At 50.7% G+C, this 24,033-nt stretch overlaps 1 protein-coding gene across 5 annotated transcripts in view; it reads left to right on the top strand.

Moving 5' to 3' along the window:
• RGS10 (regulator of G protein signaling 10) overlaps positions 1-24,033 on the top strand; it is a 43,212-nt gene that overhangs the window by 14,572 nt on the left and 4,607 nt on the right. For 3 of the 5 annotated variants that reach the window (XM_016919484.4, XM_016919482.4, XM_016919481.4), the window contains 4 exons: positions 767-885; positions 2,073-2,159; positions 10,815-10,844; positions 12,905-13,048. In XM_016919484.4, coding sequence (XP_016774973.1) covers positions 767-885; positions 2,073-2,159; positions 10,815-10,844; positions 12,905-13,048 — 380 coding nt within the window. The remainder of the gene's footprint in view (positions 1-766; positions 886-2,072; positions 2,160-10,814; positions 10,845-12,904; positions 13,049-24,033) is intronic. The other 2 variants (XM_016919485.4, XM_003951771.6) reach the window with 1 other exon arrangement.

Below are 24,033 nucleotides of genomic sequence, written 5' to 3'. Positions count from 1 at the left end.
GGGTGCGGTGGGAATCACCTATAATCTCAGCTACTTGGGAGGCTGAGGCAGGAGAATCGCTTGAATCTAGGAGGCAGAGGTTGCAGTGAGCCGAGACTGTGCTACTGCACTCCAGACTGGGAAACAGAGTGACTCTGCCAAAAACAAACAAACAAACAAAAAGAGCTATTGCCTGAAATGACATTTATCTTGATGCCTGGGTATTCTGGCAACCCTCTGACATTTTGCGCCATCACGTGGGTCCCGTCCTGCAATGAGTTTTTTAATCTCTGTGCCAGATAATGAGCTAGGTGCTGGAGATACAAGATGAGGACACATAGGAGCCTTCAGACTAGTGGGAGTCAGTCATGTAAATAGTCACAACACAGCACCATAATTCTAAGTCTGTGCACAAAGCGCCATGGGGAAGCAGTTGCTATTGAATCAAGGTTCTCTTGGAGGAGGGTTTGAGTACAACTTGAGGGCTGCCTCTGAATTGGCCAGTGGACACAAGAGTAGGGAAGGATTTGCTGGGAAACAGCAGGTCCCTTCATCCCTCCGAGCCTCAGTTTACCCCCATCTGTAAAATGGAGGAAATAGTAGTGCCTGCCTTACAGGGTTGTGTGACAAGAATGAGTCCATCACGTTAAGCACCTAGAACAGAGCCGGACGCATAAGTCGGTGTATGTCAGCCGTGATGGTGATGGCATTGCTGACCACTGCATGCAGATTTCTTAAAATGACAGTGTCTGTTGGCCACATATGCAGTCTGAACTTTGCTTTGCAGACATCCACGACAGCGATGGCAGTTCCAGCAGCAGCCACCAGAGCCTCAAGAGCACAGCCAAATGGGCGGCATCCCTGGAGAATCTGCTGGAAGACCCAGAAGGCGTGAAAAGATTTAGGGTTTGTCTTTTTCATTGTTAATCGGGATGGATGCAGTGTGTGCAGAAGTTCAGATGCACACAGGGGAGAAATAGGCCAGTTCAACATTGTCTATCAGCGTAGCACTCTCTATGCCAGCTTGAGAGTTCAGTACTGTCTATCCCAGCTTGAGGGTGAGACTTTCTCATCTGTCATGACTGTGTTGGCAACGCTGTCACAGATGGGCAGCCTGTTTCTGGTTTTTGTGTAGTGAGGTGGGAGGGGTACAGGGTGGGAGGAGAGAGAAGATACCGTGCCTATTGGTGGAGTCTGTATGAGGAATTCCCAGCTCTGGGTCTCTCTGATGTGAAGGCTTGTTCTCTCTTGCTTGGGGGATTCTCAGAATGCATTGTTGACAGAGTAAGAGAGGCTGGCAATGCGAACTTGGCGAAGGGACCTCCGAGAGCAGGGCTGATGGATGGGGAACTGTTGATCCCATCTAGAAATAGCTTTTCTGACCAGCAGAAGCCCCTGGTGCCAGATGGAGGACCATATGTGAATTTCAAGAATGAGTCCTGGTTACTTCTGTCTTTAAGTCTTGGGTCAGGAATAGGATGAGTCCTCATGCAGTTGGTGCCTGTTGGAGCTCCCAGGGAGGGAGTGGCAGGTGGTACTAGGCTTCTAGTTCCTGGTCGCCAGGCCACTGTGAGCAGTGTTTGCAACTCAGGAGGTCTCTGCACAGCAGAGTAGCTGGCTGTGCCATGGACTGCCCAAGATCGGCCATAAGAAAACACACATACCTCCAACTTAAAATAGTTTGTATCATGGTGTCTTTAGACATACTTAATGTGCTTTCTTTTCTTTTGTTTAAAAAAAAAGTCTGATTTTAGAGGAATGTACTTTGTTTAAACACTGTCTGGAAGGAACCAATATATCTTCCACTTTAATTTACTTTTTGGTAATTTATTGTCAGCTTAGAAATATGAGTACATTCCTGCTTCATTTGTACTCTTCTTTACAATGTCAAAACCATTAAGGTCAAATGCATATGAAATTATAGCTTTAACATTAAACATACTCATTTGTTTTTCAGAGTGGGGTTTTCGAAGAGTAACTGAACCATGCTCCTCTGTTGAATTTTGCCAAATCAGTCTTTGAAGGGAAATGCCATTTGTTTTATTTTTTTTTAAAGTAGAATACTGTGTGACTCTTTTTCTTTGTATCCACAGGAATTTTTAAAAAAGGAATTCAGTGAAGAAAATGTTTTGTTTTGGCTAGCATGTGAAGATTTTAAGAAAATGCAAGATAAGACGCAGGTATTTCCTCCACTCTGATAATTTTTTTCCCTTTCCTTGTAAAGTTACAACTGCCTTTCCAATAGATTCTGAAGTTGCCTAAAGAAACCTGATTCATATTAGTTTTGGGGGAAGATTTAAGCTTCAGATTAGGTATCTTGTGTTGATCAAATATTAATCATTTTTAAAAGGGTGAGTTAATCCATTTTTAAATGGAGCTGTTTAAATGGACCAATATTTAAAATAAAAATAACAATTTATGTCATTTAGAGTTCCTCATTGCATAGAATTTTTTTCTTCATGAATAAGTTATGAGGATGTTTCCCCCACATTTTGACATGTTAGCATTTTGGACGTGGTAAAACGATACGCAGATGTGTAATGATAAAAGCACAAGGTGCATCAGAGGGATTGTCAATTATTCAGTGTATCGTACTGAGCGTCCCATAGTTGGCGAGCATCCTGCAGAGAAAGCCTCTGATTGTTCTCCTGGGTAGATGCGTCCTCTTTGCCTTCATTCCCAGTGTCAGCTGGTTGGGCATAAGGGAGGGTAGATGAGATTATGGGGAAGGAGGCCTGTGCCCTGGGTGGGTTTATGAGGCCTGGCCCTATATCTTTCTGAGAGGCTGCTGGCTAAATGCCTGCAGGAGCCAGTAAGTCATGTGAATGAAGGAGGCTCCTGGTGTGAGGCTGGAGGGAGTGTTGGGGACTGGGGCCAGCTAAGGACGTTCTGTCTGCCTGCACAGGCTGCAGCTGGTGGTTCAGGGCCTGTGGCTGTCTGGGCTTCCCCTGCTTCAGGTTCCGTCTCCGCCAGCTTACTGATGGTGATCTCCTAGATCTTTGCTTGCCCTGCGACCCTGGTGGCCTTTCTTCCCAAGGCATGTCTTATATTCCACCTAGTACCGCCTGTTTTTCTAAAGAAGCTGGACATTCGGATCCTTACATGAAACCAGATGATTTTTAAATGTTGGAACTAATTTTAAAAAAATTTAAAACCTTGCCTACCAAACAAAACATACCCATGGGCAGATGCGGCTTGTGCGTTGCCAGTTTTTGAGGCTTCGTCTCCAAAAGCTGGAATCTATGGGCCAGAAGCCGTGAAGCGTTTGCAGACAACTGCTTGGAAAATGTATATCATGGGTTTATTCAAAGGCCTTTCCGGGCGCAGACACCCATCCTCCTGGATGGCGCAGCGCGGCCTTTTCTCCGCCACCTTCCTCTCTGGAGGTGGCAAGGGAGGATTCTAAGATGGATTCTCTTTGGCTTGAACTTCCCAGGCCCACCTCGAAAGCTGTTACTGGGCGGGACCCTTGGATTTTGCTTTCTGGCTTTTTCTCTCCTCTGGATGACGTTGGCCGGAGCCTCCTGGGCAGAGAGGAGCCCCAGGGGAAAGTGAGAAGCAGGTGGTGGGGGATGCTTTGGGATGCTAGGATTCAGGCTGAGGGCCTTCAGAACAAGAGCCTCATTGTTGTCCTTTGTCTCCAGCACCGAGGACAGGGCCCGGGGACCACCATCGATAAATGCTAGACTGTGCCACTGCTGTGACCAGCCTCACCATAAAATCCTAGCTCAGAGTCAAGCAAGCCAACAGATGTCCATTCCCCCGCCTTATTCTTTTGAGTGTTAGAGGTAGGAGGGGCCTGTGGGTGGGCCGGTCCGCCCCTGCAGTGTAGACAAGGAAGTGAGGTCCCCGCACCGTGGCAGAGCTAGGACTTGAACTAGCTCCCTGAAGTCACCCATTGTTGTCTGCACCACCATGCTGCTCTGTGCCTCCGTTCAGTTGAATTCCCCAAATCTTTGTGAAGTGCCTGCTTGGTGCCCAGCACTGAACAGGAAGGCAGCCCAGGGACAGGACAGGTGAGCGGCTCCAGGGAACGGGCACCTCAAGGGGAGCAAGCCTATGCAAGTGCAATGAGTGTAGAGATGGGAAGCACATGTGTCGTGGGAGCAAGGCGTGGGCAACGGGGAGGGATCCAGGGGAAGTGGCTTTTTAGCTGAGACTTGGCATTGAGATCGGGAGGGGGTTCCCGGGAGCAGGGACAGTGTGTGGGCAGGCAGGGCTGGCGAAAAGAGCTGAGGGAAGACCAGAAGGGCTGAATGGCATGTTTGAGGGGGAGGCCACTGTGCTGTGCTTCTGGCTGGCAGGGCAGCCACACCTGGGAATCTGGGTGCCAAGGTGAGCAGGGCTGGGAAAGCCCCTGTAGGACTTTAATGGAGTGGTTGGAAGGAGGGGGTCAAACTTTCAATGTGCCTCTTCCAGCCTTTCAGGTCAGGCAGGTCTGGTGTTGGGTTGCCCTGCCCTGTCCACATCCTACAGAGAGAGCTTCCGAATGGGCAGCCCCTTTCCATGCCTGTACCCCTGACATCCAGCATAGGACTTCTTTTCCTTTTTTGAGACAAGATCTGACCCTGTTGCCCAGGCTGGAGTGCAGTGGTGCGGTCTTGGCTCACTGCAGCCTCCGCCTCCTGGGTTCAAGTGATCCTCCTGCCTCAGCCTCCCGAGTAGCTGGGATTACAAGTGTGTGCTACCATGCTTGGCTAATTTTTGTATTTTGAATAGAGACAGGGTTTCACCATGTTTGCTAGGCTGGTCTAGAACTTCTGACCTCAAGTGATCCGCCTGTCTTGGCCTTCCAAAGTGCTGGGATTACAGGTGTGAGCCACTGCACTCAGCCCAGCATAGGACTTCTTGAAAGTCTGTGTCCTTAAGCCTGGAATGCACCCGGCAATTGCTTTAGTGCGATGAATGCCACCCTCCCGTCACTGCCTGAGAATGCAGATTGGGTGGAGGCATTGGTGACACCTGGGGTGTTTGGCCTGGAGTGTTTGGGCCCCAGTGTGAGTCATTGTTCCCATTCGAAGATGCAGGGATATGATTTGAGTGGTTAAGCGGCAGCTCGCCCGAGGCTGGGCACAGTGGCTCACGCCTGCAATTCTAACACTTTGGGAGGTCAAGGTGGGTGGATCACTTGAGCCCAGGAGTTCAAGACCAGTCTGAGCAACATGGTGAGACCTTGTCTCTACAAAAAATACCAAAAAAAAAAAAAAAATTAGCTAGACATGATGGGGTGCGCCTGTAGTTGCCCAGGGAGGTCAAGGCTGCAGTGAGGTATGATTGCGCCACTGCACTCCAGCCTGGGTGACAAAGTGACACCCTGTCTCAACAACAAAAAAAAGAATTCAGAGCCACATTTCTGACTCCAGGCATTCCCTAGTGAGTCCCGCTGCCTAGGAAGTAAAACCAGGGAGTAAGCTCTAAATTACTACAAAAAGTGTGGAGGAACATAGGCACTGGGAGAAGTCGCCTAACTGAATGTCTTTGTTTTTTTCTTTTTTTTTTTTCTGAGATGGAGTTTCGCTCTTCTCGCCCAGGCTAGAGTGCAGTGGCACGATCTCTGCTCACTGCAACCTCCGCCTCCCGGGTTCAAGTGATTCTTCTGCCTCAGCCTACTGAGTAGCTGGGATTACAGGCATGTGCCACCATGCCCGGCTAATTTTTGTATTTTTAGTAGAGACGGGGTTTCACCATGTTGGCGAGGTTGGTCTCAAACTCCTGACCTCAGATGATCCACCCGCCTCGGCCTTTCAAAGTGCTGGGACTACAGACGTGAGCCACCGCGCCTGGCCAGTTCTTTTTAATCCTCTGTTGTGCACTTAACCTAACTGGATTTCACAGTCAAACTTATCACATCTGTTCCAGCAGGGAGACCATGGGAGGATTTTTCTCTCTCCATCAACTAAGGCTGTTGAGGAGTCGATACAAATCCCACTCTCGCCTCTGTTGTTTTAATAGGAACTGTGTTGGTTCATTCCTTGACGTGGATTATCCAGCATTCACCAACTTCACATATCCATGTCATTTACTTGTCCGTCTTCTGTGTGGTTTGTCTTCTGGGATCTGGGAGTGGGGGGCCTCTTCTTCCCCACTGTCTCCAAGGGTCTAGACCCATGCCTGACACATGGTGAACTTCCTTCCTCTTTGTAGGATGAAGGCATTCCATTTCCTGGATCCAAGTCCTCTTCTCTCTTGAGTCATTCCCTCATTTTGGGAACAGCACACGAGAATGACTTCTTCCCTCCAGAATGACTCATGAGAGAAGAACCCAAAACACAGCTGGCAATAGCTTCCTGAGAAGGGGGGGTCTGGCAGGTAGGTATGTAAAGACCTTGTTGAGTGGAAATGTTATTTTTTTCCCTACTCTCCTACTTCACTTATAATCTGACAGAGCATAGAATTCTGGGGTGAAACACACTCAGAAGTTTGAAGACATTATTCCTTAGTCTTCTACTTTTATTGAGAATCAGTAATTTATATGTAAACTGTTCTGTTTTGTTTTTTTTTTTCTTTTTTTCCCTCTCTGGGATAGTATAGGATCTATTTTCTTTTCTATTTTTCCCCTTTCCTCCTTTCCTTCCTTCCTTCCTTCCTTCCTTCCTTTCCTTCCTTCCTTCCTTCCTTTCCTTCCTTCCTTCCTTCCTTCCTTTCTTTTTTTTTTTAAATGGGGTTTCGCTCTTGTTGCCCAGGCTGGAGTGCAATGGCATGATCTCGGCTCACTGCAACCTCTGTCTTCCAGGTTCAAGCGATTCTCCTACCTCAGCCTCCCAAGTAGCTGGGATTACAGGCACCCTCCAACACACCCAGCTAATTTTATATTTTTAGTAGAGATGGGGTTTCGCCATGTTGGTCAGGCTGATCTCAAACTCCTGACCTCAGGTGATCCACCTGCCCTGGCCTCCCTAAGTGTTGGGATTACAGGTGTGAACCACCACGCCCAGCAATTTTCTTTTCTTTTCTTTTTGAGACAGGGTCTCACTCTGTCACCCAGGCTGGAATATAGTGAGGTCACGGCTCTTTGCAGCCTGGACCTCCTGGGTTTAAGCAGTCTCACCATGTTACTTAGGCTGGTCTCAAAAGAAATCCTCTCGCCTCACCCTCCCAAAGTGCTGGGATTACAGGTGTGAGACACTCCACCTGGTCAGGATCTTTTCATCACTAGTATTCTAAAACTGTTCAGTCAGGGGCTTTAGAGGCAGAGGCGGGGTTCATTCATTGTGTGAATTCTTTGTGGAGCCATATAATCTGGAAATTTGTAGTTCTGGGAAATGGTCTTATGTTGTTATTATTCTCATCATTTTAGTAACTTTTTTTCCTTCCATTGTCTCTGGTCTCTTTTCCAATGATGACCTTTCACCCCCTGCATTGAGCCCTTAATTTCACGTTTTATTCTTCCTATTTTTTAATTTTTTTTTTTTTTTTTTTTTGCTTTTGGAGATTTTGACTACATCTTCAGATCCTCCTATTGAGTTTTTTCTGCTTTTTTATTTTTCCAGACAAGGGCCCTCTAGTCTCTTCCTGGGGGGCCACAAGCCTGATATGTTCCTGAACTAAACATATTTCTAATTAACTGTGTCAGGAGAATTTTGCTGGTGCGGGGGGTCTATATTTGGAATTTCCCTGAATCCCTTTATTCGGTTCGGCGTCTCATTCTTGCCATCCTCTGTGCCTCTCTGTTCTGGAGCCTCCCTGGGTCTGTTTCTCTAGATAAGAAAACTCAACTCTTCTGTTGAAGGTGGCGGGGGAGCCACCTGACTGCTCAAGTTTGGAGCAGGACCTGGGGTGGAGGACCTGGGGGTCTGATGGCTTCTTTCTGCCGCCCTCATCAGTTCCGTCTGGGCTACCTGATGCCCTCGAGCTCCTGCCGTCTCCGGACGCGCTTCTCGTTGGCACCCCCTCCCCACCTGTTCAGGGGCTTGGCTTCATTCTTCTGGGTCTCTGCAGAGTCATCTGCTGTGTCTCCGACTGCTTCCCATTTCCTGAGCCAGTTCTTGAAAATATTCTCATATCATTTATTGGATATTTTCTTTGCCTCATTCTCTTTCTGAAATTGATGTTAGTAAAGTTAGTGTCTTGATCCTTTCACTGTCCTAGGAATTGTCTCCCACATTCCATCTCTGGAAGAAGACGGGGTGGAGAGGAGCCGGAGGCCAGCAGACGGGATGGGGGTGGGGAGTGGCTACAGGGGATCGAAGTTTCCAGCTTCCCAGAGTAGGGGCTACAGGGCCTGCCAGCCAGAAGGGGACCACTCTGTTCCTTTGTGTTAATTCAAGGTGTCAGTGGGATGTCCATGCCCACATTGCTAGAAACCAACTGGCTACATGGGTCAGTAGCTTGGGGGAGGGTTGGTCTGAAATCTGGGGGGAACATGGAGTTAGAGTTGTCACCAAGGACAGAAGTCTGGGAAACCCCAGAATTGACAGAGGGGACAGGGAGACAGGAGCTGGGAGACAGACAGGGAGACAGGAGCTGGGAGACAGACAGGGAGACAGGAGCTGGGAGACAGGAGCTGGGGGACAGATACAGGGAGACAGGAGCTGGGGGACAGACAGGGAGACAGAAGCTGGGAGACAGACACAGGGAGACAGGAGCTGGGGGACAGACAGGCAGACAGGAGCTGGGGGACAGACACAGGGAGACAGGAGCTGGGGGGCAGACAGGGAGACAGGAGCTGGGGGGCAGACAGGGAGACAGGAGCTGGGAGACAGACAGGGAGACAGGAGCTGGGGGACAGATACAGGGAGACAGGAGCTGGGGGACAGACAGGGAGACAGGAGCTGGGAGACAGACACAGGGAGACAGGAGCTGGGGGACAGACAGGGAGACAGGAGCTGGGGGACAGATACAGGGAGACAGGAGCTGGGGGACAGATAGGGAGACAGAAGCTGGGAGACAGACACAGGGAGACAGGAGCTGAGGGACAGACAGGGAGACAGGAGCTGGGGGACAGACAGGGAGACAGGAGCTGAGAGACAGACAGGGAGACAGGAGCTGGGGGACAGATACAGGGAGACAGAAGCTGGGAGACAGACACAGGGAGACAGGAGCTGAGGGACAGACAGGGAGACAGGAGCTGGGGGACAGACAGGGAGACAGGAGCTGAGAGACAGACAGGGAGACAGGAGCTGGGGGACAGATACAGGGAGACAGGAGCTGGGGGACAGACAGGGAGACAGAAGCTGGGGGACAGACACAGGGAGACAGGAGCTGGGGGACAGATACAGGGAGACAGGAGCTGGGGGACAGACAGGGAGACAGAAGCTGGGGGACAGACACAGGGAGACAGGAGCCGGGGGACAGACACAGGGAGGTGTTGGGGATCCTGAAAGGACAGGGCTCTTACAAGGTGAGGGAAGCGGGAAGAGAAGAAAGTCGCAATGCTGAGCAGGGCTGGGGCCAGCTCGCTCCAGAGGAAGGTCTGAGAGGCCTCGCTGCCTGGGCAGCGTCAGCGGGCTGGTGGAGCAGCGCTGGCTGGGCGGAAGCCTGTGTGTAGCGTGAGGAATGAATGGGAGGGACAATGGAGACAGGGGTGCATGCTTTTCTTTTAAGAGATTTCAAAAAGGAATTGGAGACTAGGCACGGTGGCTCACGCCTGTAATCCTAGCACTTTGGGAGGCTGAGGCGGGTGGATCACTTGAGGCCGGGAGTTCGAGAGCAGCCTGGCCAACATGGTGAAACCCCGTCTCTACTAAAAATGCAAAAAATTAGCCGGGCGTGGTGGCGGACTCCTGTAATCCCAGCTACTTGGGAGGTTGAAGCAGAATTGCTTGAACCCGGGAGGCAGAGCTTGCAGTGAGCCGAGATCGCGCCACTGCACTCCAGCCTGGGCGACAGAGTGAGACTCCATCTTGAAAAAAAAAAAAAGGGATTGGGGGTGGTGAGGCCATTAACCCCCATGTAGAGAGCTGTGGGGTCAAGGGGGATCTTTTATTTTCCGGTGGGAAGGTTCGAGCATGCCGATTGGGGAGGGCGGGGCCAATGTGGGAAGCAGCGCTCTTCTGAGCTTTGGGCCCCTGGTGACTTTGCTGTTCGTCTGCATAGATGTGCACTTCTGGGGCTGATAGGAAAGTGAATTTGCTTCTCCTGATCGTGCACCTGCAGGGAGCAGTGTTCGAGAGCTGACGTCTGGCTGAGCATTGTCACAGTTGAGCCACTGCTAGGCCTCGAAGAAGGGCCCCAGCCTTGTGGGGTGCCTGGAAGGTGCTCACTGGGGTACAGGTGCTTCCTGGGCAGTCCCCGAGTTGATGGGCCAAGGTGGGGCCCTTCTCCAGCGCCTGCCAGGACAGCCTCAGATGCTGGACACTTCAGGTCTCCCCAGGGAGAAAGGGGCTCTCTGGTCCAGGCTGTGGCCAGCCACATGTGTCAGGGCCGTGGAAGAGAAGTTGGCCATCCTTCCAGGCCACAGACACAGAATCAACTCCACTAGCTCTGTTCCTACCCTGACAGTAGCTAGAATAGGGTTAACAAAGCTCTGGAAAAATCTATCAAAATAGCTCCAGAGACTGGTTCTTCTTTTCTGCTCATGTTCTCGGCCTAGACACCAGGCCTTCCCGTGACTGGCTTGTGGTCGCCGTCTCAGGGTTTCCCTTTTCAGTCATACTTCCTAGCTCCGCCGAGATAAGCTGAGCCCTGCAGCCGCTCACAGTGCGCATCTGGTCAGCCAGGGCCTCGAACCCCACACTGTTCTCACACAGACTCAGGAGGGACAGCCGGTGGGAGAGGGCAGGGCTGAGACCCTCAAAGCTTATATACCTGCAGTCACTGGAACCTACTTCCTCTCCCCCGGCCTCTTCTGCCCCACCTCAAAGACTCAAGCCATTCATTGCACTTCTCTATTTCAGAATCACTCAAGATATCCTGGATTCACGTGTGTATGTGTGTGCGTGTGTGCACGTGTGTGCATGTGAATGTTCAAGGGGAGGAGGGGAGGTCTAAAGTGATTTCTGCCCCCAGACCTCTGCATGGAGTTTGCTCATCTGCCTGGCCGAAATTCTCCTTTCATGAAGTGGCTTTAAAACAGGAAGTGGTTTTCCAAAAGCCTTGCTTCCTGACGGAATGGGGGTGGTGGGAGGGAGGCTGTGGCTTCATGGAGCTGGTGGGTCTTGGAGAGGACAGCAGGGCCAGCTCCTAAGTGCCACCCCCTTGGGTCTCGAGGATGGCCCCCAGACCTGTCCCTTAGATAGCCACACTTGTCTGGAGAGACTCCTGTGTCACTGAGTCTGGCATCGATTCATTGCTCCTATTGACAGTGAAGACAGGGTGGACAGCACGGCTTTCGGTGTTCACCCAACCTGGGCCGTCTCCCTGCAAGTGCTGGCGAGGCTTGCTTTCTCGCAGAACAGGACATGGCCAGGCGGCGGCTTCTCAGGATCTTTTGTCCTCAGTGCCCTGAACTAAAAAAGGGCTACCCTTCCTTCCTTTCATGCCCCAGCTATCAAAACCTTCTGGTGGTTTCCTTAAGGGCAGAAGGTTTGCAGAGCTTGGGATTTCCCAAACCAAGCCCCACAGCACATGCGGAGCCCCAGGTGGGCTCTTGGAGAGAAAGGCAGTTTTCCAGGCCCCCCCCACACATGTCATAGCTGTGTGGCTGCATTTTAGAGGCATTTGTTGTCTGCCTTGCTCTGTAGGGTAAGGTCATGCTTTAGACTCTAACGTTCAGAGAAACAGCCCCGCTTTTGCTGTTGGCGAGGTATGAGCACAGGAAGTCTCCTTTCTCTAAAAGAAAATCGAGCCCTCAGGGGAAGTTCTGGAGGAGAGGGCTCCTGCGCCTGCAGCCCCGCCCTGAGGCGCGCTGTCCTGAAGACACAGTTCTTACTGTGAAGTCATCTCCTTACCATCAGTGAGTGCTCCTGAGCCAGCCTCGGTTAGTTTCGGGTGAAACAGGAAGCCGGTACCTACTCACGGCTCCTGCTTCCCAGCAGGACTGCACTCGGGACTTGAGGGCGGGCGGTGAGTGTTTTCTCCACTGCTGTGCTCAGTATCTCGTTAGCTAAAAGGAAATGCACCCTGCCTGGGAAGGCCGCATACCGCACAACCTGGAGGGGCCAATGTGTCTTGCGGAAGTGGAACTGAGCAGAATTCAGAGGCCTTGGAGCCAAACAGTCCTAAGGCTCCCGGAAGCTCTCAGATAAGCCCTGCCACCTCTCCTGACCTCTGTGTCCTCATGGGGAAAGTGGGGCTAACAGGAAAATGCCCTTTGCTGCATGTCCAGGGGATTAAGGAAATGGGATCCCTCCAAGCAGGTGCCTGCAGCCCAGTGGGCGCTTAATAACTGGTAGGGATAGGTGTGCATACTTTAACTTGATTTTTTTTTTTTTTTTTTTTTTTTTTTTGAGAGGGAGTCTCACTCTGTCACCCAGGCTGGAGTTCAGTGGTGCAATCTCAGCTCACTGCAACCTCTCTCTCCTGGGTTCAAGCAATTCTCCTGCCTCAGCCTCCTGAGTAGCTGAGATTACAGGTTTGCACCACCACGCCTGGCTAATTTTTGTCTTTTCAGTAGAGATGGGGTTTCACCATGTTGGCCAGGCTGCTCTCGAACTCCTGACCTCAGGTGATCAACCTGCCTCGGCTTCCCAAAGTGCTGGGATTACAGGCATGAGCCACTGTGCCCGGCCACAGGATGGCTGTAAATGGTACTGAGTGCTCTCTGCGGGCCAGGATTCTTTCTGTCATCACTTCTGAATGGTTAATGCAGCAATTTTGTTCCAGGAGAAGTGGCTGCAGGCGCATGAAGGGGCGGGGGTAGGGGCTTGGCAGTGCAGGCTCTCCCATATAGCAATTCTCTCTGGAGTGGCCTGAGAGCCGCTGGGCTGTGGGGGGTGCCTTTCTCTTGCCACAGCAGCTCCTGTGGGCCTGGCTGGAGGGGAGAGCAGGGCTCAGGCCAGGAAGGCTGTGTGTGCAGATAGCACAAGGCCCCATCTGTCTCCTCCAGATGCAGGAAAAGGCAAAGGAGATCTACATGACCTTTCTGTCCAGCAAGGCCTCATCACAGGTCAATGTGGAGGGGCAGTCTCGGCTCAACGAGAAGATCCTGGAAGAACCGCACCCTCTGATGTTCCAGAAACTCCAGGACCAGGTAACCCGACTTCCCTGCCTGCACCTTGATTTGAAAACCTACATTAATTCCAGGCCTGGAAGAATTTACTGAAACACCCGATGTTAGACTCCCTGGAAACCATCTCATACGGCCGGGCAGACCGAGGTACACTGAGGGGCCATGGTTGGGGAGAGTGGGGACCAGAATTCTAAGCTTGAGATTTGCCCCACAGGAGTCCCCCCAGGCCTGTTTACTCTTGGTCTACACACAGTTTAGACCAGTTTATCTGCCTTCTCAGTCCAGATTAGAGGGGAGGCTGGAGCTATTTGAGGAGCCTGTACTGAGAAAGCAACCTATAATTGCTGAAGGTAAGAATAGACGGAAAACTCCAGAAAGCAAGCAGGAGAACTCAAAGTGGCAGGCTGTTTCTGTGCAAATATCCAGACACCTCCACATACTTCTGGTGGCCTAATGCTGTAAGCTATTAATAGTTCATCATGTAGCCCCTGAGGCATAATGAAAAGGTTAGCATCGGGCAGCATATTCTATGTGAATTCTGATTCACATTTGGCTATTGAAGGAGACTTGCGGAGGGCCTCCTGGAAGTGGTGAATTTGAGCCAGTCGGAAGGACGCATGGGCATTGATTTGCGCTGGGAAAGGGAGTGGAATGTATGGTGAAAAGGCAGTTTTTGTGACTGTAGCCATATGAGGATATCGACCCCACCCTGGACCTCAGAATCTTGTCAGAGCGCCCTAGGGCACTTGAAAGTGCAGCCAGGGTTGCGAACCTGCACTGACCTCTGTGCTCTAGGTATTCTCAGTAATGACAACACTAACTACCATTTCGTTTTTGGTTTTGTGTTTTTGTTCTTTTTTTTTTTTTTTTTTAATACCGAGTCTTACTCTGTCTCCCAGGATGGAGTGCAGTGGCTTGATCTTGGTTCACTGCAACCTCCGCCTCCCAGGTTCAAGCGATTCTCATGCCTCAGCCTCCTGAGTAGCTGGAATTACAGGCGCCCACCACCACACACAGTTAATTTTTGTATTTTTAGTAGAGACAGGGTTTCACCATGTTGACTAGGCTAGTCTCGAACTCCTGACCTCAAGTGATCCACCCGCCTTGGCCTCCCAAAGTACTGTGATTACAGGCGTGAGCCACTGCACCTGGCCTTTTCAGGTTTTTTTTCTTTGAAACGAAGTCTCACTCTGTTGCCCAGGCTGGAGTGCAGTGGCTCGATCTCGGCTCACTGCCACCTCTGCCTCCTGAGTTAAAGCGATTCTCCTGCCTCAGCCTCCCTACCAGCTGGGATTACAGGCCTACACCACCATGCCCGGCTAATTTTTTGTATTTTTAGTAGAGATGGGGTTTTACCATGTTGACCAGGCTGGTCCCGAACTCCTGGCCTCAAGTGATCCGCCTGCCTCGGCCTCCCAAAGTGCTGGGATTACAGGCGTGAGCCACCACGCCTGGCCCTAACTACCATTTAGGACCGCCCGTTTGAGCCTGATGTCACACTTGGTGTGTATTGTCTCATTTTATCTCCAATGAGTGTTATTATTCCCATTTTGCTGATGAGAAAAGCAAGGTTCAGAGAGATTAAGTGTTTTTTTTAGCATTAAGTCATGCAGGGAGCAAAAGTGCTGGAAGCCAGATTCCCTCTCGTCCATCTGCCTTCAAAGACCATGCTCCCCCCATGACCCTCATGGCCTGTGTTGCTCTGCCAGGCTCCTGGGCAGCCTCTTGCTGTTTCTCAAAGCTCGGTGAGGCCCCTGGAGCAGAGGGATTGGAAAGGCTTTGTGAATGCAGGTCATCCCACTTCCCAGGACTGCGGGAGCCAAGGTAAGATGAGGAATGGGAGAGTTCTGACTCCATGCGGTAGCACTGCAGGCTCTGAGAGATCCAGCCCGCCTGCCCAACAGCTCAGAACGGAGCTGGACCTTATGAGTAGGCGTGCCCCTTAGACTCATTCAGTGGGAGGCTTAGCCAGCACAGAAAGGAAGAAACACAGGGGACAGAGGCTGATTGTTTTTTTTTTCTTTTTTAATGACAAAGAATTTTATTTATTTATTTTATTTTATTTTTGAGACAGGATGTCCCTCTGCTGCCCTGGTTGGAGCACAGTGGCATGAACCCGGCTCAGTGCAGCCTTGGCCTCCCGGGCTCAAGTGATCCTCCCACCTCAACCTCCCAAGTAGCTGAGACTACAGGTGTGCACCACCATGCCCAGCTAATTTTTGTATTTTTTTTGTAGAGATGAACTTTCGCTATGTTGCCCAGGCTATTCTTGAACTCCTGAGCTCAGGCGATTCTCCAGCCTTGGACTCCCAAAGTGTTGGGATTACGGGCAAGAGCCACCAGGCCCAGCCTCAGAAAAATTTTTTAAAATAGTTTTTATCCAACTGTAAGCATCACACATGCTCAGCAAAAGAAACTTGGGAAACAAAAATATAAAGAAGAAATCATTTCTTTATTGCATAATTGCACACTTGGAGATAACCACCAAATAGTATTTGATCTGTAGACTTTCCATCTTTTTTTCTATAAATACACATATGCACATGCCCCTAACAGATGTGGCCTAATAAGTGTAATAATAATGTATGTGTTTATGCACACCAAACAGATGTGCAGTCCAAACTGCTGAATGTAAAGCAAGTACTGTTATACTCTGTTGTTAAACATCTATTATTGGAAGGCTGGGCTCAGTCGCTCACGCCTGTAAACCCAGCACTTTGGGAGGCCAAGGCGTGTGGATCACCTGAGGTCAGGAGTTCCAGAGCAGCCTGGCCAAGATAGCGAAACCCCATCTCTGCTAAAAATACAAAAATTAGCCAGGCGTGGTGGTGGGCGCCTATAATCCCAGTTACTCGGGAGGCTGAGGCAGGAGAACTGCTTGAGCCCGGGAGGCTGAGGCTGCACTGAGCCGAGATAGTGCCACTGCACTCCAGCCTGAGCGACAGAGTGAGACTCCACCTCAAAAAAAAAAAAAATTTTTTTTTTTTAATTGCATAGAGAGAAAGATCCACGAACTTTCTTCCTAAGGCATAATTGGGTGAAAACAAGGTATTTGGAATCAGAGCCGATTTCACAGTGAGTCTCCATGTGAAGGGCCCCTGTGTTCCCGTTTTGCTTTGAAAACTCTGCCTCTCCGGGGCCTTGCTGTAACTGTCAAAATGCGTGCTCAGCATTAGCCCCGGTTTTTTTCTTGCAAAGCCTCCCTCGAGAGCTCTGTTTTCCTAAGTGAAGGAGATTGAAGCTGAGGGGAACATGTTTGGAGCCACAAGATTTCACGGAACTTTCAAAAGCCTCTCCCGTGGCTTTGGCTTTGCTGAGCACTGCTGGGCTTCATGGTGGAGCCGCAGAGCAGCCGCTTTCGTGTGTTCAGCACCGCCGCCCCGGAACTGAGCCCCTCATCACCACGTGCGGCTCCGCTGCTCTCTGAGCTTCTAGTAGGGCAGCTCTGACTTTGTAGGGCACCGCTGGAACCTAGAAGGACGGGAAAGTCTTCCCTGAGCCCCAGGCTAGATGAGCCAACTCCCATGCACCCTGTTTAAAGGAGAGCTTCAAGAGTTTTCAGTCAGGTCCTGTTTATTCTTGGTTTGCACACAGTTCTAACAGGTTTTTCCGTTCATAGCAGATTTGAAGTTGTGGTAGAGACTATGGAGTGATGAGCAGCAAGAGGTGATCACTGACAGCTAGGGAGGACACAGAAATGACACTGAGCACGAGCACAGCACCGAGGCCTGAGCCTGGGCGTGGGGACCTCCATTGCCACATGCCACACCATGGGCATCCCTGTGCTGTGGGACAGTGACATGATAAGTGAGCCTGGTGACCCCAAACCATCAAGTAGAAGTGAAATTGAGGTCGGCGTATTATGTGAAGAGTGCATTATTCATTTTAATGAGCACTTCATCAAAAACGTTTTTTTTGGAGACAGTCCCGTTCTGTCACCCAGGCTGGAGTACAATGGTGCCATCTCTGCTCACTGCAGCCTCCGCCTCCTGGATTCAAGCGATTCTCCTACCTCAGCCTCCTGAGTAGCTGGGATTACAGGCGTATGTCACCAGGCTAGGCTAATTTTTGTATTTTTAGTAGAGATGGCATTTCTCCATGTTGTCCAGTTTGGTCTCAAACTCCTGGCCTCAAGTGATCCACCCACCTCGGCCTCCCAAAGTACTGAGATTACAGGTGTGAGCTACTACTGTGTCCAGCCAAAGCCATCTTAAGAGAAGTTTGAGGGGCTTAAAGCTTTGCTACCTGGGAAATTCATGTAAGTGGTGAGATGGTTCTCTGATTTAATTCAGTTCTGCAAGCTTGGTGTGCCCAGCCCTTTGGAGGCAAAGCCAGGAGAGGCGAAAGGTGGTGCTGTGGGCATTTCCCTAGTACGTTAGCCTAGAGTCAAAGGCTGCCGTTGGACAAATTTAAGCTGGAGGAAGCAGGAAGGAAGGGGGTTACCTTACAAAGAGGTGGTTTCTTCAGGGAATTGCAGTTCCTTACAGTGTCTTTTCTTCTTTAAAAACATGTATTACGGCCAGGCGTGGTGGCTCACACCTGTAATCCCAGCACTTTGGGAGGCCGAGGCGGGCAGATCACAAGGTCAGGAGATCGAGACCATCCTAGCTAACACGGTGAAACTCCGTCTCTACTAAAAATACAAAAAATTAGCCAAGTGTGGTGGTGGGCGCCTGTAGTCCCAGCTACTCGGGAGGCTGAGGCAGGAGAATGGCGTGAACCCAGGAGGCAGAGGTTGCAGTGAGCCGAGATCGCACCACTCAACTCTAGCCTGGGCAACAGAGCGAGACTCCATCTCAAAAAACAAATAAACAAAAATATCTATTCCTAGGAGATTTGATTCAGTCCTGGTTGGTCTGCTGGTTTGTGGATTTGTTGTTTTATTCATTCCTTTATGCTGCAATTATGAACTGAGGCCCTACTCTGTACCAAGGACTGTGCTAGGAACTGTGTGTACAACAGGGAAATCCGCATCCGCCCCCACAAGGAGGGCAGAGAAAGATCAATGCTAAGAAGGAAATGCAACAGGGGATGAGCTGAGAGGGACTGGAAGGGGCCTGGTAGTGTCTGTGCTCAAGGAGGGCTCCCTGGAGAGGTGACTGGGATCTGAATGGCAAGCGGGATCTGGATGAGAGGACCTGGGAGCCGGGACCTTCCAAGGAGAGGCGAGCACAAAGGCCCCGAGGCAGGGGCAGCAGGTGCGTTAGGGGGTCAGTGTTGTAGGAATGTAGCAAATGAGGGGGTGGTGAAAGTTCAGTTGGGAGGGACTGGCTGGGTCAGGCCCCGAGGCTGTGGTAGACAGTTTAATTGCAGGGATGTGAACAGTGGCTGTTTATAGAATGTGCTGGTTGGGCTGGTAAGGCTTGGACCTCTTAAAGCCTGAGCCCCTTGGCTCAGGTCCCTAGTTCAGGGCTGTGCCCGTCCCATACCAGTTGGGCAAGAGAAGGCGGATGGCTTGGTGCAGAGCCAGCTCCGTTATTAGAAAGTCAGCCGTGAAACCCTGACCTCCTGACTGTGGCTCACCATTTGTATGGTGAGTGGGAGTGGCCTGAGCTCTGCCCCTCCCCTCTCCCCCCTTCCCCCTCTCCCCCTGCCCATCACTCCCTGGATATGGAGATGCCAGATTCATCACTGTTATCACAGTGCATGCATGAGCTTGGCCCTGAGCACCAGAGGCAGAAGTGGGGGATTCTAGTCCAGCCCTGCCGCTGTCTGACCCCAGGAGGGTTCTGTTTCTTACTGTGGCTTCTGAGTCCCCATCTGTAACATCGGGCTTTGGGCAAATACTCTGCTACCTCTCTGAGCTGCGCTGCCAAGCAGTCTATGAGCGTTCAATGCCCTGGTGTTAAAAAGTCACTGATAACTACAGCCTTATTTCCTTAGATCTGACTCCCCCTGCTGCCCCTACCCCAACTTCTTTGACTTTATTTATATATATTTTTTGAGGCAGGGTCTCACTCTGTCACCCAGGCTGGAGTACAGTGGTGTGATCTTGGCTCACTGTAGCCTTGACCTCCTGGGCTCAAGCAATCCTCCCACCTCAGCCTCCCAAGTAGCTGATACTACAGGCGAGTGTCACCATGCTCAGATTTTTTTTTTTAATTTTTTGTAAAGATGGGGTCTCACTATGTTGCCCAGGCTGGTCTCAAACTCCTGGCCTCAAGCAATCCTCCCATCTTGACCTCCCAAAGTGTTGGGATTGGAGACATAAGCCACTGTGCCCGGCCTTCTTTCACTTTAGAATTTAGTTACTGTGAGATTGCGGACAAGACTTGCTCCCTCTCCGTGCCTAGCTTTTCTCATTTGTGAAGTGGAGGTTATAATAATAAGGTATTTATGAACTCCTGACCTCAAGTGATCTGCCCACCTCAGCCTCCCAAAGTGCTGGGATTACAGGCATGAACCACTGCGCCCTGCCTATTGTAATTTTTTTTATCCTGGGTCTCCCTCTGTCATCGAGGCTGGAATACAGTGGCACCATCATGGCTCACTGTAGCCTTGACCTCCCAGGCTTGATCCATCCTCTAACCTTAGACTGCTGAGTAGCTGGGACTATAGGCATGTGCCACCACACTTGGCTAATTTTTAAAATATATTTTTCTAGGGATGGGGTCTTACTATGTTGCCCAGGCTGGTCTTGAACTCCTGGGCTCAAGCAATCCTCCAGCCTTGGCTTCCTAAAGTGCTGCTGTGATTACAGGTGTGAGCCACAGTGTCTGGCCTAAAATTATCTTAAGTTATTGAAGTAGTACATGCTCATTGTTAAGATAAAGAAAAGAAAATTCATGTGTCCAGGAGGGTATGAAGTGAAAAGTTAAGATCCCCCAGTCCTGCCCCTCCTTCTCTCTTCTTAGCAGGAAATCAATGACGTTATTGGTCCTTTCAGGCTCTACTCAAACATTGAAGAATGGAACACACTGAAGTCTGCTCAGTGACTTAAAGTTGTTCCATATGAAAGATTTAAAACAAAATTCTCCTCTGGCACATTTCTTAGCCCCAGTTTACACACCTTTCTTGCTCAGAAGCCTTTGGTTTAAGTTCTATATACAGCGCAGCATGGTCTGGAACAGCCATGAGCTTGATGAAGATAGAAAGGTCCAGATCATTGCACATGGCAGCTTCATGGCTTTCTCAGTCCATGGAAGAGAAGGGCATGGGTTTGGGGTTGTGGGGTGCTCATTCTTCTTCCATGAATATCAGGGGTCCCCATGCCTACACTTAAAAGCAGATTTTGGGCCGGGCGCAGTGGCTCATGCCTATAATCCCAGCACTTTGGGAGGCCGAGGCGGGTGGATCAGCTGAGTTCAGGAGTTCGAGACTAGCCTGGCCAACATGGTGAAACCTCGTCTCTACGAATAATACAAAAAAATTAGCCGGACATGGTGGTGCATGCCTGTATTCTCAGCTACTCAGGAGGCTGAGGCAGGAAAATCGCTTGAACCCGGGAGGTGGAGGTTGCGGTGAGCCGAGATCGTGCCATTGCACTCCAGCCTAGGTGACAAGAGCGAAACTCTGTCTCAAAATAAATAAATACATAAGCAGATTTTGCGTCTGCTAGGGTGCCTTCCCGAGGCTTTGTGTCTGGTGCTAAACTCTAGCCTGGAAAAGCAGAGATGAGGTGGCCTTCTCCACTCAAAAAGAAGTCCTCAGCCTCTGGTGCTTACAAAAAAAATGGAAAACCAGCAGTTTGGGAGGCTGAGGTGGGCGGATCACCTGAGGTCAGGAGTTTGAGACCAGCCTGGCCAACGTGGTGAAACCCCGTCTCTACTAAAAATACAAAAATTAGCCAGACATGGTTGCATGTGCCTATAATCCCAGCTACTTGGGAGTCTGGGGCAGGAGAATCAATTGAACCTGGAAGGGAGAGGTTGCACTGAGCTGAGATCATGCCACAGCACTCCAGCCTGGGCAACAGAGTGAGACTCTGTCTCAAAAAAAAAAAAAAAAAAAAAGGGAAAAGCCTTGAGTGAGATGCTAGTGCTCCCAGCCACATCCTTGACAGAGAAAGGAGCCATGAATGGGGTCCCTTTTTAGCAATGCAGTTTCTTTGAGTTTTCCCAGAACGTAAGAGGTGAAAAGTGCTTCCTTTTTCAATGTAAGTAAGAGGGGTGGGCCAGCTATTGAGGGCCTTAGAGGGTGAGAGAGGGGCTGTCCGGCCTGTGGCAGTCATTTGGGGGCCCATTCTCTCCCCTGCCCCATTATTTCTCCAAACAGGACCTTGGCCTGAGTGCCCCTGCATGACCATGGTCCCCTCTCCTGGGTGGTGGCAGAGGCTGTGGTGGTGGCCAGAGCCAGGGACTTAGGATGTGTCAGTCTTATGGGTGCCAGGTGACATTTGCTCCAAAAGATCAAATGCAGGGAAGAAATGGGTATTTTCCAGCATGCTCCGCTAGAAAGGGCAGGTGTGGTTTTTTGTTCAAACAGAAGGGAGGTTGGCTGTCTGCGTACACCGTAGCCATCTGCCTCACGAGGGTCAGGATGGGAAGGGCAGTATTCGAGATACTTTGAGATGTTTCTTGCAACTTTAAAATGGTATTTGGTGCTGGGCACGGTGGCTCACGCCTGTAATCCCAGCACTTTGGGTGGCTGAGGCGGGAGGATGACAAAGTCAAGAGATTGAGACCAGCCTGGCTAACATGGTGAAACCCCGTCTCTACTAAAAATACAAAAATTAGCTGGGTGTGGTGGCACGTGCCTGTAATCCCAGCTACGTGGGAGGCTGAGGCAGGAGAGTTGCTTGAATCAGGGAATTGGAGGTTGCGGTGAGCCGAGATCGCGCCGCTGCACTCCAGCCTGGCGACAGAGTGAGACTCCGTCTCAAAATAAATAAATAAATAAAAGTATTTGGGGGAAGAGGAGGGGAGAGTGGCACTCAGAGGAGCATTCAACTCCCCTTCTGACGGCAAAAGGCAAAATTAAAATGCCTTCACCCCTAGCAGAAAGTGAGTCATGTCATTTGGGCCTGGAATTTGAATCGTGTGGACAGTAGAAAAAAGCGGGCAATCCGCTCCACACGTGTGACCACCACACGCGTGAACCCGTGAGCTTGGGAGGGGATATCGTCCAAGCGAGGTCTCTCTGATCCCGCTGGTGTCCAGACTCCTTCTGGAGTTCCAATCCCACCCCTGGCACACTGTCCATCTCTGGCTGGTCTGTCGTGAAGCTGGAGAGCCGTGCAAGGCGACAGAGCCTTCTGTGTGGCCCGTCCTGGCGCTCTGGGGCAAGGGCTGACTTGAGCTACTTTGTCTGCTCATCTGCTGTCTGCCAGCTGCCCTCAGACCTCCTCCTGGGTGCAGCCCGCTCCCACTTGAAAGGGAGGTGGTCTTTACTTTAGGGGGTAGGCACATCCCTGTTTGCGCCTTGCCCCAACAGCCTCGTCAATGCCCAGCCACTTCTGAGGGCTGGAGGGACAGGAGCTTCCTTTCTTCCCCCTTTCTGTCTCCTCGCGTGGGTACAAAAGCACGTCTGTAGTCCATGTGTGTGAAGAGAGGACGCATTCTAGAGCCGCAATTCAGAGACGGCGGTGCTTCCACCTTCTTTCAGCGATTTTCATATACAAATGAAACCAAGTTCTTAAAGCAAATATGATATCCCGCTAATTAAACTTTCATTGCCTTAAGGAATGATTTTTTTCTTCCTGTGCTGGATTAAAATAACATGGCAGAGGGTTTTGAAGAGAAGAGAGGATGCATGTTTTGTTTAGGTCTTCTGTACTTGTCTTCTGAGAAGTGTTAAAATATTTATTAGGCTTGAAACGCAATGAATGGAGACAGTGACGCAATATTCACAGAGGGGCCTTCAAGGCTGGTTGAGGTTCTCGTTTCTGCACAGATGACTATGCGTCAGGGGGACGTCCTTTCCTGGAGCGGCACATTTGGAACAGTCTGAAGTTGGGGCACTGCATGGATATTTTTCTTTCAGGAAGGCAAATCCTGCTCAGCCATGGCAATGTCTGGGATCTGGAGAGGAGGTGGCTTGGTGATATAAGGACCTTGTTCTGCAGGACGGTTGTGCAGAGTTGCACATCTGCAGGAAGGCTCCCTCCTCATTTTTGTCCGAGTCTCACTTCCAGCAGCCTGTAGGATTGGATCCCAAGGCAACGATGCTAAACAGTTTACAGTCCAGGCGTGCAGCTTGCAGATGTGGGGCTGCCAAAACCCCAAAGCTTGCTAAGCCGCAGCTGTCTTGGCCAGAAAAAAAAAAAGATGCAGAATGCGAATGCAGCTCAGCCGCCAACTTGAGTTTTCCGCTTCACCAGCAGCCGTTTGTTGGACGGATGGCGGCCTCAGCTCTGTTCCCGTGTCTTCCACTCACCTGCGGCCTCCTGCTTAGCCCAGATGGCTCCATTTTCTTCTTTCTCTGCCTTGTGGACCCTTAAGGAGTCTGACCGTGTTGTTCAGGTGCCCATCACAGTCCAACCCTGGTGAGGTCATGTCTCCCCCTCAGGGATCCCTGCTTGTTGGAACTGTCTGGGACCCCTAGGCCCATCTCATTTTCTGTGTTTGAGCCGGGGTGAGGTGAAATCAACAAGCCAACTGGATGAGCCTCCTTGGACTGTCATAAGCAATGACCCCAAGTCAAGTGGCTTCAAACAGCAGAAATGTATTCGCTCAGCAGAAACGGATTGAAAATCTGACATCAAGGTGTTGGCAGGGCCCTGTTCTCCACAAGACTCTGGTGGGTGGTGGCGAGAGGGTGTGGGGGGTGCTTACTTGCCCCTTCAGCTTACAGACTGCTGGTGGCTGCCGGCACTCCTTAGCGCTCCTTGGCACGTGGCTGCATCACCGATGTCTCCCTCTGCCTTCACACGCCTTCTTCCCTCAGCGTGTCCCCTCCTCTTCTGATAAGGACACCCAGTCCTTGGATTTAGGGCCTACCCTAAATGCAGTATGATTTTATTTTGAGACCCTTATGCAACCCTCTTTTCAAATGAGGTCCATTCTGAGATTCGAGGTGAATGTAAGTTTGGGGGAACACCATTCACCCCACTACTGACCTTTGGGGAC

The sequence above is a fragment of the Pan troglodytes genome, chromosome 8 (assembly GCF_028858775.2).
Source record: "Pan troglodytes isolate AG18354 chromosome 8, NHGRI_mPanTro3-v2.0_pri, whole genome shotgun sequence".
In the NCBI taxonomy this organism is placed as follows: Eukaryota; Metazoa; Chordata; class Mammalia; order Primates; family Hominidae; genus Pan; species Pan troglodytes.
This window is presented reverse-complemented; position numbering and strand designations above follow the sequence as displayed.